Raw genomic sequence first — 18,427 nt, 5'->3', positions numbered from 1 at the left:
ATTTGCCATCTGCTGTGAATGTAGCTTTGCAAGAGCTGTATAATTGAGATGGCCCGTTCTCTCATGCCAAAGATGACTTTCAGCAAGCTGTGAATCTGAAATAGCCAATGCTTCAATAGAAAGTGCAGCTGAATGATGATCAAGGTGATAAAGCCCTTTTTGCAAAGTGCCAGTGAGAACTATGGCATTGTCATCACGAAGATCATAAACTAGACATCTGTAGCCATCAAAAATCACTCTGAAACCTGAAGTAGCAATTGTTGAAATTGAAATCAAGTTGACTTCAATGCCAGGCACAAAAAGAACATTTGTCAGAGTGACAGGATGGCTTGAAATGGATGTGAGCTGCACATCTCCAACTCCTTTTACAGCATATGAAGCATTATTAGCACATGTAACAGTCCCTCCTCGAGGTGCATCAGCTAAAGAACGGAACAATTGTCTGGAAGATGTGACATGCTTGGAAGCACCACTATCAAAGTACTAGGACTGAGCATTATTAGCAGTAAAGAATGCATCAGCTTTGGATGGATTAAATGAGCAATGGACAGCCCATGCCCAATCATCCCAAAGAGCATGTGCATGTGAAGCATCTTCTGGCTCATGGGATTCAATAGCATGTGCAGCATTAACTGTCAATCCTGCTTTCTTTTTCTCTGAAGCAATGCACTTCCTACATTCTGAAATGTCATGTCCAGGCTTGCGACAATAGTTGCATCTTTTCTTCTTTGACTTATCTGCTGTATTTTTAGATGCATGGGAGGAATTGCAGGTGCTATGCGCAGAATTTGGCTTGCCCATAGGCTTGGAAGCCTTGCCTCTTCTTGTCTACTGTGAAGCAAATGCATGATCAGGAATAATGGCTTGTCTATTATCTCTACCTTGCTCTTCCTGCAAAAACAAAGTAACTAGCTGATCCAAAGAATAGTGGTTTGGATTACCCATGGCCACTAATCAAAGGGTTGTAGCAAACCCTTGATATGTATCTGGCAGTCCATTCAATGTGGTACTGACAAGCTGTGAATTTGGCACCACCTCATCAATGTTGGCAAGCTGTTCCATGAGGTCCTTGACCTTTGTCAAGTATGAATCCATTGACTCACCTTCATTCATACTGACTACTTGTAATTGCCTTCTCAAATATGCAACACGAGCTTCATTGCGAATCTGATAGAGAGAAGCCAATTTATCCCAAGCATCCTTTACTGTCCTGCAAGACCGGATGTGTGGAATAATGATTCTCTTGCATGATAAAGCAATGCATGAATGTGCATTTGCATCTCTTGCATCCCATCTTGACTGTCCTTGAGTTGGAAGAGTAGCAGCAGGAGTGCTAGAGGAAGAGGCATCAGGAGAAGTACCCCTTGGTGAAGGAGCAGCAGTAGAAGCAACCACTGTAGTATTGGCTGGCCTCAGATCAGCCCCATAAAGAATATTCCACAAATGCTTTGCAACAAGAACATGTTTCATGAGATAAGACCACATGGGATAGTTGGTGCCATCCAACTTATCATCTTCACGAAGAACTCCAAATAAATCTTGATTGTTCCCATCCATAGCAAATGTGATACCCTGAAAAAGACCTGAAAACCCAAAAGCCTCAAGGCTATCACTGGAAGAAGCTTGCTGTCCAAAAATGACAGCAAATATCTGCAAATTTCTGACCCAAATCAAAGGGCAAATGCAGATATGACCCAAATGTGACTGTGACAGGCAATGTTCACTGCAAAAACAGCAAATCTGGCAAAAGCCTCAAATTTAATGAGGGCAAATAGGCCAAAAAGAGGGCAAATACAGAAAAGCCCCAAATTTTGCTGAAATTTTTACAAATGTGACCCAATGAAGGATAATCTGACTCAATGTCGTGCAAAAGTGACTCAATGTCCTGCAATCCGACCAAATGTACTGCAATGAAACAAGAAATTGCAGACCAAATCCCAGAACTCCAGTGTTCTTGCAAGATATTGCAACCAAAGGAGTTGAAAAAAAAAGCCGATAGCCCCAAAATCGCCAATGTCTTGCAAAAGTGCACCTGTCCCAAAGTGTGAACCTCAAAATGTAGGCTTTCCAATTTGTTGAAATGTCTTGAGATGATTTCAAACAGTAGAAGGAAGATAAGGATAACAAAAATCCTCAAAAGCCCCAAATTTTGATAGTGTCCTGCAAATTTCACACGTGCCAAACCTGTACGGAAATCTTGAAACAAGTACAACTGTATGGATGTACGAAATAGATCCAAAGTACAGTGCAGAGATTGTACGGTGTATGGTTGTACGACAGTACGGTACCGAATGTACGATGTACGGTGATGTAGGTAAGGCTTGTACAGTTGTACGGTGTGGGAAGTACGAATCAAGTATAAACAGTGTACGGATGCAGTTACGATGAACAACGCACGGTTGTACGGAAAAGTACAGAGTCAACGTACGTGTGCTGTACGTTGATGCAAATACGTGACTATATGTCATAGGTACAATACGGACCACAGTACGGCGCAGGTACAAGGGACGTCCGTACAGTCGTACGGATTGTACGGGAAAGGAGGGCAGGGAGAAGATGAAGGTCCAGGGCAGGAAGACGAGTCCAAGCTGGCTCTGATACCAGTGTAGGATCGAATGAAAGAGAGAGAGTGCAGGTAGCAAAGAGTCACTGAGTTAGCCGTCACGTCAAACTTAGATAATGAAAAATAGGAGTACAAGGTACTTGTACCTAGACCTAGGACTAAGTGTTCTAGGTGTCACATAGAACTAAGTGTCCTATGTGGCCTAAAAGGCACTAACACTACAAGTGCCTACATTTGTGCCTACAAGGCACATACCTTGGCCTATAGGGCATCACTAGAACCACCAGAAGATGGCCTACATGGGTGACAAGGAGGCGATGCATCATGCCCCTCTATTCTAAAAACGTACTGACCTTGGATCTTGTAGGTTGGAGAGGTTGGATTAATGGAGAAGACATGACTTTCCTCTGTCAGCCATGCAACCATCCCCGAGGTGAAGTCTCGTTGTAACCTTGGCGTCCTTGCAACAATCCGGAGGGATTCCATCTAGATCCTCTAAGCTGTGAGGCAACCCCCAAGACAATGTGGAATCATCTCTAGATCTTTGTCTGCCCAACGGTGGCATCTACAATCTACGCATGTCTGCTCCAACCATGGGCCAATGGGCAATACTCCATGCGCCACGATCCAAAAAAAGTATGAGATCTTTCGTGGCCTGCAGTTGGTCCAAAGACATGACTAGAAACACGAGATATCCTCATGTGGAACTTTTTGCTTCACCCAATGATGCTCTCTCGAGGCCATCCACATTGTCGCCTCCAGTTGAAGATGCCGGCCAACGTGTGTCATGTACAAGAAGGAAGGCGCCTCGTCCACCCTGTCAAAATGTCTTACTTGTATGGGCCAAAACCACTCACCCATATCCCACTGAATATTTGGAAGAGGTTGTCCCTCCCATAGCCAGAGGTGCCAACGCGCACCCTTGTTGTCCAGCTGAGACTAGAATACAATCCTTGCCTAAGTGGCCCACAACTCTGATCCTCTGCCACTCTAGCAAGTCTAGTGCCTCGTCCACCACTCCGGGTTCTCCCGTAGTCTTGGGCTGAAGAAGGTCTCCAAGCCCTCGTCTGTATAGTTTGCAACGATAGGAGATGAGAGATTATTGCAAAAAGTGGATCTTGAGAGGCACCCCCGTCTAGAAAACTATCCATTCCAGTTAGGGGGGTTCGAGGCACTATGTAGTCTCTCCTGCCAAGACTCTGGGATGATCTCCACCATCTAAGTTGGGAGAGTGCCTAAACTCCTGCCTTTTCCCTTGCGAGAAGGCGGCCATGCCTTGAAAGAATTGGTTGGGCCATTGTCCTTCTGATGTGCATTCTCTGTCCCAACATGAGTCGCTCCAGGGCTCGAACCTCCGGATGCCATATGAGGGCTGTCCCTCAAACTCCTCACGGCACCTCGGGCTTGCTTGGATGAGCCCTCCGGACAAGTGCTGCCAATTTCTATGGATGCTCCTCATCAAGGGGGGCCCTTCCCTATGGGGGGAGCCTCTGAAAGAATCCACCCGTGGGATTGTTGCTATTGACCACCTGTGCTAGGAGTGTTCTTGAGAAGCCCTGTTTGAAGTAAGAGCTTCTAGGGCTGTGTACCTCGGGTGAGTTCACGCGCCCAAAAGGCCTCCGCTCTTCATGTTCGAATTTATGATGCCTAGTCCTTCCTTTGCCTAGTGTAAAGTCACCGTTTGCCATGCTACTAGGGCTCTATGTTCCTTGTGCCATCCAATCTTGCCCACAAGAAGTTGCACACCAAGTGCCTGAGCTGTCCCATGCGTACCCTGTGCAAGACTCCAGCAAGAGGCTATGTACGAGATTGTAGCCAAGAGGACCTGGTTGGCTGTAAGGGCCTTGCTTGCTAGAGAGAGCTTGGCCGAATTGTAGTAGATAAGTTTGCATCGCACACTCAAGATCAAGGGCAATCTACCGCTCTGTTGGAATGTCTCATTAGACAGCCAAGGTACCTTGCTGTTTGCCCTCGCGGAATCCACCGAAAGCTGAGTGTAGTACCTCAATCCAGGCTCACCTGAACCTCCTCAGCCTGTGTAAGGAAGCCAATTGATTTAGTCTAGTTGTTCTTGGCATTGAAGGCCAAACAATACGTCTCTAGGGCTCCCCGGACCTCCTTCTAGGCTCTATGTCGTGCCCTCCACAAAGAGTACTATGTCATTTTCAAACTTTAGTAGCTCCTCCTAACGAATTGGGGGTTGCATCCCAATGAGGCTTGCTTCTTAAGAGTGTAGAAAGTAACCGAGAGCCTCTACTACGAAGAGGAAGAGGAAGTGAGCGAGGGGGCAGCCTTGACAAACTGAGCGGGAAGAGAGAAGGCCTTCCCACTGCCAACGAGCATGTGGCTAGCCCTCCTTGCATAAATGGCCGAAACCCCCTGAATTTGTCAGTCTGGAAAGCCCAACCTGTGCATGTTGCCAATCCCCAAAAGACCACTCCACCTGCCATAAACCTTCTTGAAATCTAGAAGAAGGTTCACGATAGGCTGAGACTCCTCCTGAGCCCAATCAACTACATCTACTGGTGAATGTCCTGCAACAAATTTAACCTCGACTCAAGGACTGCAGGGAGAGGCGGAGCTGAAAATCTCTTGAAAAGCCAACCCAAGGGGTGTGGATGTGCTCCTAGAATCACCTTAAGAAGGAAGGTGTCAATCCATTCTCCCCAGGGCACTTTTGAGGAGGGCGGACTTTGACAGCCTACAAAAGATCCTCATCAGTGGAAGGTGCCTCCACTTGCCTGTTCATACTCAGAGAGACCCAATGCTGGGGTAAAAGTCCAGACTCGTGGAGGGACGACTCCTCGAGCTGGCACAACTGCCGATTGAAGTCTGTGGTTGTCCTTAATCCACCTTGACTATTGGTACTAGGAGTTTGCTCTCCATTGTCTTGTTCTCATTGAAATTGGCTTCTCAAACCTAGAAAGGAAGCCTATTGGCTTGCTTACCTTGCACTTTGTGGATTGCTCTGATTATTTCTTCCATCGCAGGGAATTTCAAGTGCATTCTTTTAGCCTCCATGAGGAAAATGGACTATGACGTGGTTTCTTTGAACCCCAAGCTGGTAAAAAACTGTTTCTGGAACTTTTCTCCCTCATTCCAGGTGTCTTTTTAGAGGCATCTGTCCCCCAAACCTCAAGCCTTTACAACATTTGTTGCCTGACAAGTGTATCAAACAGGGATTTCTTCAAACTCCAGCACCATATGGCTATTGACCTGCATGTGTTTTCAAAAGGAATTGACCTGCATGTGTTTTTAAAGGTATACTCTTTGTGCGAACTCTCCTCTCCTTGTGTCTCGAGACATCTATGCCATTTGTGATCCTCAACCCCCTAGGAATAAAATGGTGATAAACTACATGCGACATGGTCTTCATCTAGCTGGGATTGTTACACTGCCATGAACATCATAATGCCCATTCGTCTTGGTTCTTTTAGTGGAGAATAATTATGTATTTTGAGCTATCTCTCTTCATATGGTTTTGGTTATCTGAGTTGAGAAAAAATTAATCTAGCTGTCTTGCCATTGGGGCTGTTAGGTGAAATACGAACCCCCACTCATAACTACATCCTTCAGCACCTTTTCATTGGATGCCATATAGTTTAGTCACCTACTCATTTGTGGGCTCTAAAACCGTGCACATCATAGTGTTAAATTGATTTAAAGAACCTGTGACTAACTCAAGATATGGGATCTGTCTGGTTGTAGGGAGTTTTGGTTTCCCTTTGTGCGCCCCTGTGCACGCTCCCCCCCAACCCACTCTTTGATGTCTTAGAGTATTTCTTTCTGCAAAGTCTTTTGTTTTCTGTTCATGATTCAGATGGGCACAGTTTGACAACTTTTTTGAAATGACAGGAACATCTTTTTATTGTATGTGAACTTCTACGTGCAAATTTGTATGAATTTCACAAGTTCAATAGAGAATCAGGAGGAGAAGTTTATTTCACCATGTCAAGATTGCAGGTGTGGATCTTTGAGTTTCTGCCTGCTCGTTTTACTCCTGCTGAGGTTATTATTTCAATCTAAGATGCTTTGTGATCTTTTCCCTTTTTCATGTTGGCCTTGCAGTCAATTACTCGACAATGTTTGGAAGCATTGGAGTTTCTGCATAATTTGGGGCTAATTCACTGTGACTTGAAGCCAGAAAATATTTTAGTGAAGAGTTACAGCCGTTGTGAAATAAAGGTGATTGACCTTGGCAGCAGCTGCTTCCAAACTGACCATCTCTGTCCATATGTACAGTCGCGGTCCTATCGTGCACCAGAGGTTATTCTTGGACTGCCATATAACCAGAAGATTGACATCTGGTCTCTAGGCTGCATTCTTGCAGAACTATGCTCTGGAAATGTGAGTTTTCTTTTGCTTTCTTAGGCAGATTTTCATGGTTCTTGAATTGTAAGCAAATAGGCAGTTAATTTACAGAGTGCTTGAGAATCGACCCTCAGGGGAACACCATTTATTTCTTCATTGTTCTAGGAGATCTTAGGTTGCATGCCTTGTTTCAGCACTGCAATTGCAGACTGCTGATTATATATGTTCTGTTTATCTGAAAACAATTGACTAGATTTGTGGATTACATTGAATCTATGGCATTACAGTAGTCTTTGAAAAGTAGGTGCTTTGTTGCTCAATGTGTGCGGTCTTTGCAAAAGTAGGTGCTTTGTTGCTCAATGTGTGCGGTCTTCACATTGGTGCGTCAAAATATTAGATTTTAGATGTTTCTATTGGAAGGATGGGATGCTGGGGTGAGGTGGCCATATTGTGATGTAGATGCATAGTCATTTGAATATCATATTTTTTGTTTCAAAGATGTTAGTCCAGCAGATATTCTTTCTATTATTTTTTCTTGGGTAGAATTTGAAGTCTTGGAAGGCAAGGCTATGAGGCTGCGTAGTGTCTCTTATATGGATATCTGCAATAGCTTTGAGAATTATGCTCTCAAGCTTTTATTTTTCAATATACCTTGTGTCGCCATTTCTTGGCATCATGTACTCCTAATTCAAGGCCTTTCCCTTTGCATGAGCTTGAGTCATGCAATTCTATATATAGCTCATGTCTTCTTGAATGTGGTTGCTTATAGATAAGCTGCAAGTCCTCTACTTGTCTTCAAGGCATCTAATCCCAGTGCACCACTAGAATTCCCACTGGCAAGGCATACTCAGGCATTCACTTCTGATCTAACACAACTTAGAGGCATTCAGGCATCCAAACCACTGGCAAACTGAGCTCAAGGCAGCCTCAAGGCTATCACATGCATGCACACTGTTCTTAGGCCTTCCACAGGATCACCCTTGCCTTTGGGTGCTTCCTAGAACCTGTTGGAGTCCTGAAAGGACTGCACACAACACGCATACATTGCAAAAAGCTGCAAAGCAAGAAAGAACAAGGAAAAACCGAATGTGGAACCACTCCCGCTGTCTGTGGTAGAGGAACGAGCTCCTTCCTTGCACCTATCCTCTGTCCAAGCTCTTGCAGGGTGCAGGTGTCTTCCAGCAATCAAGAGAAGAGAGAAATGAAGGTAGAGAGCGGAGGGTGAAAAAGAAAGAGCTGTAGAGGAAAGATGGTTCACAGATTTGTCCCGAAATGATCGCCTCGGGATCTGTGCGTGAGTCCTCCTAAGAGAAGGTGCCAAAAGCAGTAGGAAAAGTTCCTCCTGCAGCCTGCACTGGTCCAGAACAGCTCCAGAATAGCTCAGAACAGCTCCAAAAGCCACCATGCAGCCAGAAACATGTGCACAAAGGTCCAGCACAGCAAAAGACAACCCCGGGCACCTGTTGGAGGCAGCTGAACAGAGTTCAAACGGCTTAAAACGTTCAGAAATTTTTAAAAAGTTTTGAAATGACTTTTGGCACTTCCTAGAAGTGCATACTAGCCTTGGAACAGTCAAAATAGAGTTAAAATGACTTAAAACGGCTGAAAACAGGCTTGAAACAGCTCAAACAGCTCAAAAACTGCACAAGAACAACTGAAAACGTTCGACACCTCTGGGAGAGTGAGGGGAGAGAGATGGAAGGTGGGGGAAGGGCATGCATACACATGCATGACAAATGGCATCTCCTTCTTGCCATTTGCTCCTTCATTAAAGTCCTAATCCCCATACCAAGGATAACGTTGGTTGTCCTTGGGCCCAACTTTTAGACCCCTCTTTTAAAGCCTTTGCCTTGCCCTTGGAACCTAGTGGTGCACCTAGACTTTGCCCTTAGGAACTTCTAGGAAGTGTGCACTTGCTCTAGCCAGTCCCTCACGGCCAAACCATTACAACACTTAACCATGGTTAACCTTGGGTTAAGGTAAGTTGAGTTACGAAGATACTTTACATCACTTTTCACGTCCTCGTGACATAAGGTCGTTCGTAATTGTAAATGAACCTCCAATTTCGTTAATTCTTCTTAGATATTTCAACTTGCTGTACAAAAATTGGAAATTGAGGCTGCGTAGTGTCTCTTATATGGATATCTGCAATAGCTTTGAGAATTATGCTCTCAAGCTTTTATTTTTCAGTATACCTTGTATCGCCATTTCTTGGCATCATGTACTCCTAATTCAAGGTGTCTTCCTTTGCATGAGCTTGAGTCATGCAATTCTTGATATAGCTCATGTTTGCTTGAATGTGGTTGCTTACAGATAAGGTCGTTCGTAATTGTAAATGAACTTCCAATTTCCTTAATCCTCTTAGATATTTTAACTCGCTGTACAAAAATTGGAAATTGTTTTGGGCCCTTTAAATTCTGTTTCAAAAAATGTTAACTCCCCTCCCCCCCCCCCCAAAAAAAACCCACCTGGATTATGTCTTCAAAAACTCATGTTACAAGGGAATTTGGAGAAAGATTCAGCTACATGGCAATTGGGTTTCAACCTTTGAGAATGACAAAGAAAAGAATTGGACTAATAATGTCCTTGGGAGAGACTCATAGTAAGCTTTTGGACGTGCAAGCTTGCAAAGGATCTTCTTATCATGCATGGAACAACGTTAACGGTCATTGAAGTCATTACTTTTTACTGCTTTTTTTGGGGGGGAAACGGGGGAGGGGGGTCACATGGTTCAAAGGGGAAAGTAGAATTTGAGATGAACAATGCGCCAGGGTTGTTCTTTGTTAGATGCCTTTTGAACATCATATAGTATCCCAGGAAGAAAGTTCTCAGATAAAGTTTTCACTTGCAGGTTATTTTTCAAAATGATTCTTTAGCAACATTGTTGGCACGGGTTGTTGGAATAATTGGCCCAGTAAACCCTGAAATGCTTGCAAAAGGGCGCGATACACACAAATACTTTACAAAAAATCATATGCTGTATGAGCGGAACCAGGTACACCATATCTTGAAGTGCATTGGTTGTGGATGTATGTTTCTGTAGTTTGTAAGCTCCTTCTGAAAATGTACACACCATCTGACAAATTTCCAATTTACGCTTTATGGCTTACTGTTTTTGCAAGGACTTCAGTGATTTACCAAAGAGAAAGAACTCTTCTTTGATTCAAATGCACTCCCCTTTAATCTTCTTTGGTACTAGCTATTTCGGTTCTCACTCTATCTTTCATTCATAAAGTTGACTGCCTTCTGGCATTCATTAGACTATTAATTTTCACCCACAAAGCTGACCCAAGAACTTAGGCTTATTTTGGCTAGAGCCAACGTGTATCTTAGCATTCTCTTGTTAGCGAACAAACTGCTCACAAGGAAATGCAATGTGTATAAGCTTTAGAATTTTGAGTCTTACAAAAGGTATATGTGTGTAAGCTTTTTGGGTTGCCATCAAAGAAATTTTTAAAGCAAGCTTTTATGATTACAAAGTGTCTATACCTGCATGCATACTTATTTTGATGACTAACTACTATGAAGTGGCTCTTCCGCATAGAAACATGGACATAGGTCTCCCCCCACCCTTCGTTTCTTCCTCGCTTCCTATGCCATTTCTTGCATGCCCCCCTTGCTTCTTGACCGTCTTCTAAGCTTTCTTCCTTTCCCCTTTTTCCACCCCTCCTCTTCCTCTCGAGCAGCTTCGGGTTAATTGGCCTATGCCTTGGAGAAAGTAAGCTCGGTGGTGACACTTGTCTGGTCAAAAGGGCTCAAATGGCAGCACCTTCGAATCCCAAAGCCGTCAAGGTTATCCTTCCTCCTTTAGATAAGCAATAGGTGCAGCATGCAATTCAGTCCCTCCAGCCCTCCAAGACAAGGCGATTGTGGGCAGAATTGTGGGCCTCACACCCACGAGGCGATAGGTGCGAGAGTGGATCCAGGCGCACATGGCACTAGAGGGTGACCACATTCAAGAGGTCACTATCTATGGAAGGGGCGTCTTCCTCATCCAATTGAGCTCCCTCGATATTGCCTTGACACTTGTGGAGCAGAGCCCCATCCTCCTTGGCCCGCATTTGGTGTACCTCTTTTCTTGGTACCATGGATTTACAGTGGAGGACATGGACACGACACACCATGCTCCTCGTTTTTCGATTACGCTCCGCTTCCCAGGGCTTCCAAAGGAGTATAAAGGCATCGTCCCCTCTATTGGTTGGGCATTTGGCACCGTGCTTGAGTCTCTGCCAGATTTGGCCGCTTCAATGGTGGTTTCCCAAGATCAGACTGGTGGTTGAGAGCCCAGAGTCCCTCTTAGAGTTGATCCTCCTAGAGACCCTCTAAGGGGGCACACTTCGCCAACGAGTGGAGATTTCTGGGTTACCAAGCCAGTGTCTTCGTTGCAGTTCCAAAGTGGGTGAGAAGAGGACACAACTCCCGTATCCACTTCTACATCTTTAGGACACACCTTGTTGGCTCGATTGCCCTTGCAGCCAAGGCCGAGCTCCTCCCCCGGAATCCCCGTAGACCAGGCAGAGTCAACAGGCAATAGCCTAGCACCCCCTAGATAGGAGCAGGTGACTTCCTCAGAAGGGGACTGGACCCAGGTTAAAAAGAAAAAGAAACCAAGCAAATAGGCCGGCAAGCGTCTCTGGCAGAGGGCTAGACACAGAGAGAGAGAGAGAGAGAGATGTAGGCCATCTTCTGGTGGTTCTAGTGATGCCCTATAGGCCATGGTATGTGCCTTGTAGGCATAAATGTAGGCACTTGTAGTGTTAGTGCCTTTTAGGCCACATAGGACATTTAGTCCTATGTGACACCTAGGACACTTAGTCCTAGGTCTAGGTACAAGTACCTTGTACTCCTATTTTTCATTATCCTAGTTTTGACGGCTAAGACTCGTGCGACTCTTTGCTACCTGCACTCTCTCTCTCTTTCATTCGATCCTACAGTGGTATTAGAGCCACATTTAGATTCGTCTCCTACACCCTTTCCTCTCATCCGTACTGCTCTCTGTATCTGTGCTGTACTTGGGTCATACACCGTACGGTTCCGTACCTGCTCAGCATGGTACCTGAGATCCTATGTTGCACATGCGCCGTACCTGATCAGCGTCGTACCTACTGTTCACGCACTATTGTACAACGTACCTGCGTTGTACGTTCGTACTTGCATACAGTAATGCGCTGTACTGTACTCCCTTGCGTTGCACCTTTCATACGTCAGTACCTGCAGAAAGTACCGAGTCGTACAGTTTTCGTACAGCGTAGCAACAATGTGCCCGTCCAGTACATCGTCCGTACAGGCGTCGTACAGCCTCTGTACAGGCGTCGTACAGCCTCGGTACAGGCATAGTAACTGCTTCCGTACTGTCATGCGTACAGTTGTGTTTACTCCCAGATTTGGTACAGCATTTGGCATGAGTTAAATTCTTGCAGTCTTTTACTGTTTTTTGCCAGTTTTTACTGTCAAACCCTAATTTCCAACAGAAAAATTTAGGGCTTCTAACATATGGACCTTCAACCTGTCAATACGATACTTTTGACAAGGTTGAAAACTGAAATCTTTCCAAAAATTGAAGTTTTCAGTTAATTTCAGGTTCAGGACTGTCACATTGTGCCACGTCATCACTCAGGTCAACAAAATTTGGGGCTTTTTGTGTTGGGAGCTCAATTTCAACTAGTGTTTGGGACAATAACTCATATTTTTGCAGTTTCAAGCCTTGAGGCTATACGTTGGGTCAGATTGTAGGATATTGAGTCACTTTTGCAGGACATTGAGTCAGATTTGCATACATTGGTTCACATTTGCAAAAAAATTTCAGCAAAATTTGGGGCTTTTCTGCATTTGCCCTCTTTTTGGCCTATTTGCCCTCAATAAATTTGGGGCTTTTGCCAGATTTGCTGTTTTTGCAGTGAACATTGCCTGCCATAGTCACATTTGGGTCAGATCAGCATTTGCCCTTTGATTTGGGTCAGAAAATTGCAGATATTTGCTGTCATTTTTGGACAGCCAGCTTTCTGCAGTGATAGCCTTGAGGCTTTTGGGTTTTCAGGTCTTCTTCAGGGTATCACATTTGCTATGGCTGGGAACAATCAAGATCTATTTGGAGTTCTTCGTGAAGATGATAAGTTGGATGGCACCAACTATCCGATGTGGTCTTATCTCAAAATTTTTTTTTTTTCCGAAAAAACAGTTCTAATTATATTACTTCGAGAACAAGATACAAGAGGTCAGCTTATAGCTGACGGGCTGCGTTCACAAACCGGACGCAGCCCAAAAGGTAGCATAATAAATCATACTCTCACGGAGGAATATGCTGAGTGTGAATGAACAGCCATCGGGGTGGTGAGTAGTGCCACCGAAGGCCCTGCGTAGTCTGCTCGAAGAAGAGGCTCTGTGAATCCCAAGCCTGGAGGAAGCGTCTCCGCTTCTCCTGACCAGCCCGGGAGTCTCCCTGAATCTGGTCCCACTGGCCTCTGAGGGTATGAATAATCTCACTCCAAATCTCCGCCATGATCTGGGCAGTCGATAAGGAGGTGCCACCGAGGATCTGCGCGCAGCGCGAGGTCCAGATGTGCCATCCTGTAATGCTGCTGATAATCTCCCAGACTGGCTGCCTCTCCCGAACTCCTGTATCAGCCTCTGCTAGGTGCTGTGGGATACCCTCGAGCGGCCCCCACGTCCCCTGTGTGATAAGGAAAGTGGGGTCCTGCTGGCATGCCTCGAACAAGTGATGAAGACCAGGTGCGGTGCTGCACCAACAGAACGCGCCCCAAGTGATCACTCCTAGCTCTGGTGCTGCACGAGTAAGAAGCCCGAAAGTCCACCTCCACACTTCCTGGGCGCGCATGCAGCTCCACAGGCAGTGTTTTGGTGACTCCTCATCCACATGGCAAATCTGACAGCAACCGTCCTGGCCTATCTGCCTCAACCAGCTCCCCACTGGAAGACCTTTGTGGGTAAGAAGCCACAGGAAGTATGAGATCTTCCGCGGCCGCCAGCTCTCCCACAAGGCCTTCCAGAAAGCCTGCAAAAAGAACCTGGAAATACCCTGTGCGTACCAGCTAGGACGCTGGGTGGGGGGGCGGCTCTGCATCCTCCCGAGAACTCGCCTGCCCAGAGTCGTGCTGTAAGCGAAGAAGGAAGTCTGCCCCTGTCCTGTCACAATCTCTGGCCACCACCACTCTCCTGGGTCCCACTCAAGCTCTGACAAGGCCCGCCCCTCCCAGAGCCAAAGACGCCAAAGCTGCAACTGGTCCTGCTCGATACTAGGGTCGGTATGCCAGACCTTCCCCAGAAGGCCTACGACCCTAACCCTCTGCCACGGGAGTAGGGGGTCAATGAGCGCATCCTCTCTCCTGAGTCGTCCGTCCCCTGAAACCGCGAAGAAGGCGATAGAGGAGTCATCCAAACGTCCTGCGACCACCAGTGGGATGCCACGAGGGGTGAACTGTCCCAGCCAGTGGGTGTCTCCAGGCATGAGGACCTGAGGCTCAGGTGGAGCCAACCAAGCGGCTGGGATCGCACCGTCGATCTCCGTGCGTCTCGCCTGGACTCCGCGTGCACCTCCCGCTGCGTCTGCCAGATCGGCCATCTCCAGATGTCTGTACGTGTCCCTCCAAACTCGAAGGGACCGGGCTGGCCCCCTCATCCAGCCGTCCCACCTGATATGTGATCTCTCCCCCAGCTGAAGGCCCTCGGCGTCTCTGACCTGCCCATTCCAGACGAGCGGCTGGCGATCAATCTCCTCCTGACAGCTGGGCTGGGACTGAATGAGACTGAGACGGAGCCGCCTCCAAACCATGAGGAGGCTACGAACGAGTGGGGAGCGGGGCTGAGTGAGCGGGGCGGAAGTGAAGATCCACCTGAAGGACGGTAGCCACTCTCCACCTCGGCGCGGGACACAAGAGCCGACTCCCTGCTGAAGTAACATCTTCCACGTCTGCCCCCCTGGGGTCAAACCGCGGATGATAAGCTTGCCTAACAAGGCCTGACTCTGAAGCTCTGGATCAATGACCCCCAGACCCCCCTCCGCCTGCGGAAGAATGACTGTCTGCCAAGCAACCCTGGCTCTGGTATCTCTCTGCCCATCCTCCCCAGACCAAAGAAAGTTCCGAACCAACCTCCTGAGCTGTGCCACGCTGGATCTCGAGAAGCACCAACAGGAAGCCACATACCAAGCCGTGGCTAGAAGGACCTGGTTAACTACTAAAGCACGACCTGCAAGGGACAGCTTAGCAGTGCTCCAGAAAGCCAGCTTCCGTCGGATGGAATCTAGCACCGGGAGAAACTGCTGAGCTGGCGTAATGTCTAGGCCAACCTGGAAGCCAAGGTATCTAGCTGTCTGTCCACGTGGAATCCATCTGAAGCCCAGGAATCGCCCCCACTGAGAACACGCCCCCGGGTCTGTGAGAAAACCAACTGATTTGTTCCAGTTGATTTTCGCACCAGCGGCCGAGCAGAAAACCTCCAGGGCCATCCGCACCCTCTCTAGCATCCTCTCATCGTCCTGGACATAAAGGGCTGTATCATCTGCGTACTCTGAGTCCAGAAGCTCCGTGTCCTCCCGGAGTGGAAGGCGAACACCCCTGAGCCCTGTGGACCTCGCCCGAAGGTAGTAAGTCATGGCCTCGGCGAAGAAGAGAAACAGATAAGGAGCCAGGGGACAGCCCTGACGTACTGATCTCTCCAAGCTGAAACGCTCACCCATCCTGCCTCCAATGATGACTCTGCTAGACGCTGTCCTGTACAAAGCTGAGATACCCTGAATCCAGCCTGCCGGGAAACCTAGTCGCTCCAGAGTCCCCTCCAAAAAGGACCAATCCACGCGATCGTAGGCCTTCTCGAAGTCGAGAAGTAAAATGGCAAGGTGTGAACCGCTGTACTGAGCCCACTCCGCCGCCTCTGAAAAGGTGAAGACATTATCCAGGATACTGCGATCCTGGACAAAGCCTGTCTGAGTGTCATGGACGAGGTCTGGGAGTAGAGGTCGAACTCTGGCACTGATCATCTTGGCGAGGATTTTGTAGGCAGTGGTAAGGAGAGTGATCGGACGCCACTGGCGGATCTCCTGTCTATCTCCTCCCTTCGGGATGAGGCAAATCAGTCCCGAGGAAAGGCTCTCTGGCATCTGACCGCTGCTGAAAATCCCCTGCAGAGCTGCAAGGAGGGGCTGATGGATCTGGTCCCAGAAGGAGGTGAAGAAAGCTCGGGATAGCCCATCCTCACCTGGGCATTTCTGCCCATCAATAGCCATCAAGGCCTCCAACATCTCATCCGCGGTGAACGGCGCCAACAACGTCGCCTGCATGCTGGGCTGGACCAGGGATGGAATGTGCCTCCACACCTCCTCACGGTCACGACTAGCACGAGGGGCAAGTGGCTCCTGCTGGAAGAGGGTCCTGTAGAAGTCAGTGGCCAACCCCAGGACCTCCCCCGGGTCCGTAACAATGTGACCATCCGCTGTCCTGAGACTCCGTAGCTGATCACCTGCAGCTCTCTGGCCGTGTGTCCTGAAGAACTCCCTGCACATCCGGTCACCCTTCCGGGCCCAGAAGGAGAGAGAGGCGTGAAAGGAGAACTCGGAGCGACGCTGGAGGGTCTCCTCCAAGAGGGCTCTGGCTCGAAGGGCCTGGATCCGAAGCTCCTCCGAGCCCGGGGAAGACTGCTGAAGTCGCTGAATGGAGGCGAGGTCCCTCCGAAGAGCTCTCTCTCTGCCCCACCAATCCTGTCGAACCTGTAGGGCTGCGAGCTGGCAGATCTGGCTGGACTCCTGCAGAGCCTGCGCGACCGAGTCTACCAGATCCATGCCCTCCCCCCAGTCTCTGTCCCAAAGACTGCAAATGCTGCTACGGACGTCCGCCCTCGAGAAGATGGAATCGGGAATCCTGCATGATCGGGGGGGGAGAGTCTGGGCTGCCGAATCTAATGAGAGGAGCACAGGCGCATGGTCGGATAGTGTCGTCCCTGGAACAATGCCCGCCTGGCCACCTCTGCTGATGGCCCAATCGCTGACATAAAACCTATCAAGCCGCTCCAGGAGTCTGCCTCCTTCCCTGCGGAAGCCCCAAGAGAAGTCCAGGCTCCCGTGCCAACGCCGGAAGGACGGGTCTCTCCAACTGTCCCTCCCTCCTGTCGCGAAGATGAAAGAGTCCCAAGCTGACTGCTCTGCCTGAGCCATACCTGTGAACTCCGGATCTCTACCTTGCTGGTCCTCCAAGGTCTCCAGGTTGTTGAAGTCTCCTCCAACAATCCAGGAATCCATGTCTGGAAGAATCCCTGTAAGTGTCCTCCAGAAGGTGGCTCTGCATCTGAGGTCTGTGGGAGCATAAATGTTGAGGATTCCTATCTTGGATCCCTCCAAATTCAGGCCTACCCAAAGGGCTCGGCCTGGGATCAACGTGCCGTGACCGAAAACTGACTGAGCTAACTGCTCGCACACGGAGGTACAGACCCCCCCGCTCCTCCCCTGTGCGCCGATCGAAGGCTCCCAATAAGTGTAGGAGCGTCCAGGGAGAACCTTCCCGCAGCTACGGGCATGAGCCGCAGAAAGCTTGTGCTCCTGGAGCAGCAGTACATCCAATCGACCAATCACTGCAGGCTGAAGTTCCTGACGCAAAATGAGCTTCCTGGGACCACGGGTACTCGAAGAGTGAAACCCGTTCACATTCCAGGATACGAGGTGTAGGCTCATGGAGAGGGATGGGGGGCTGCGAACAGCTGTCTGCTCGCAGAAGAAGTCGAAGAAGAATCAGACAGATCGGAGTGGAGGCGCTGCCGCTTGTGAGAAGGTTTGGAGGGGGAGACGGGGTCGTCCTGCCCGTTCTTCAACACCTTCAGCAAAGGCGAGAGGCCTCTAGTGCCATGAACAAATGATTTCTCGAGCCAGCTCGAGATCTCTGAAGCAGTCATCCCGTAGAAGGTTCGGAGTTTCTGTTGGGACCAAGCTCTGACGTCCTGGGGAAGAGGCCATGCCAGGGGGGGTCTGAGGATCACGATCAATCGGAAACGTTTGGCAGCGCAACGCCACCGCAAGCGCACATCGCCCTCGGACCACTGAGTCTCGAGGAGCTGCCCACCGGACGGGCCTATCCAGGAGCAAATCTGGGCGTGTGTCTGCTCTCTGAGAGCCTCCCACACCGAGTCGTCTGTCCAGGTCTCGGTGCCATCGCTGAGGAACGTGAAGGCGAAGCTAGGGCCATCCCTGGGAGCCAAGGCACCAATCCTCCCATCCGCCCCTTTGCGGAGCATGAAGATACTAATGTCGAGACAAGCCGGGAAGGTCCCAAGGTCGGCCACATCCAGGTAGTCCCAGGGGCCAGATCTGTAAAAGTCTCGAGGGAGCTCTCTCTCCTGGAGCTGAGACCCAGCTGAGTCTGCCACTGAGGGGCTAGCGGGAAGGGAAACCTGCTCCACTGGTGGTACAGACACCGGGTGTCCTGCAAGCGGGGGAGGAGGGGGAGGAGGCTGCGGGATAGGCGACTCGGGCTCCACGGAGGCGACTGGCGGAGAAGGTGGAGGAGGTGGAGCGGAGGCTGCACTCGGCTGGGAAGGCGACGGTGCAGCTAA

At 48.7% G+C, this 18,427-nt stretch overlaps 1 protein-coding gene across 2 annotated transcripts in view; it reads left to right on the top strand.

Annotated features, from left to right (window-relative positions):
• Positions 1–18,427, top strand: part of LOC147888295 (uncharacterized) — a 62,502-nt gene that overhangs the window by 30,788 nt on the left and 13,287 nt on the right. For both annotated transcript variants that reach the window (XM_087393122.1, XM_087393121.1), the window contains exons 5-7: positions 6,419–6,526; positions 6,632–6,910; positions 9,726–9,869. In XM_087393122.1, the coding sequence (XP_087249248.1) occupies positions 6,419–6,526; positions 6,632–6,910; positions 9,726–9,869 (531 nt within the window). The remainder of the gene's footprint in view (positions 1–6,418; positions 6,527–6,631; positions 6,911–9,725; positions 9,870–18,427) is intronic.

This window comes from Dipteris shenzhenensis, chromosome 22, assembly GCF_047967505.1.
Source record: "Dipteris shenzhenensis isolate YYH24624 ecotype China chromosome 22, Dip_SZ_1.0, whole genome shotgun sequence".
In the NCBI taxonomy this organism is placed as follows: domain Eukaryota; kingdom Viridiplantae; phylum Streptophyta; class Polypodiopsida; order Gleicheniales; family Dipteridaceae; genus Dipteris; species Dipteris shenzhenensis.
This window is presented reverse-complemented; position numbering and strand designations above follow the sequence as displayed.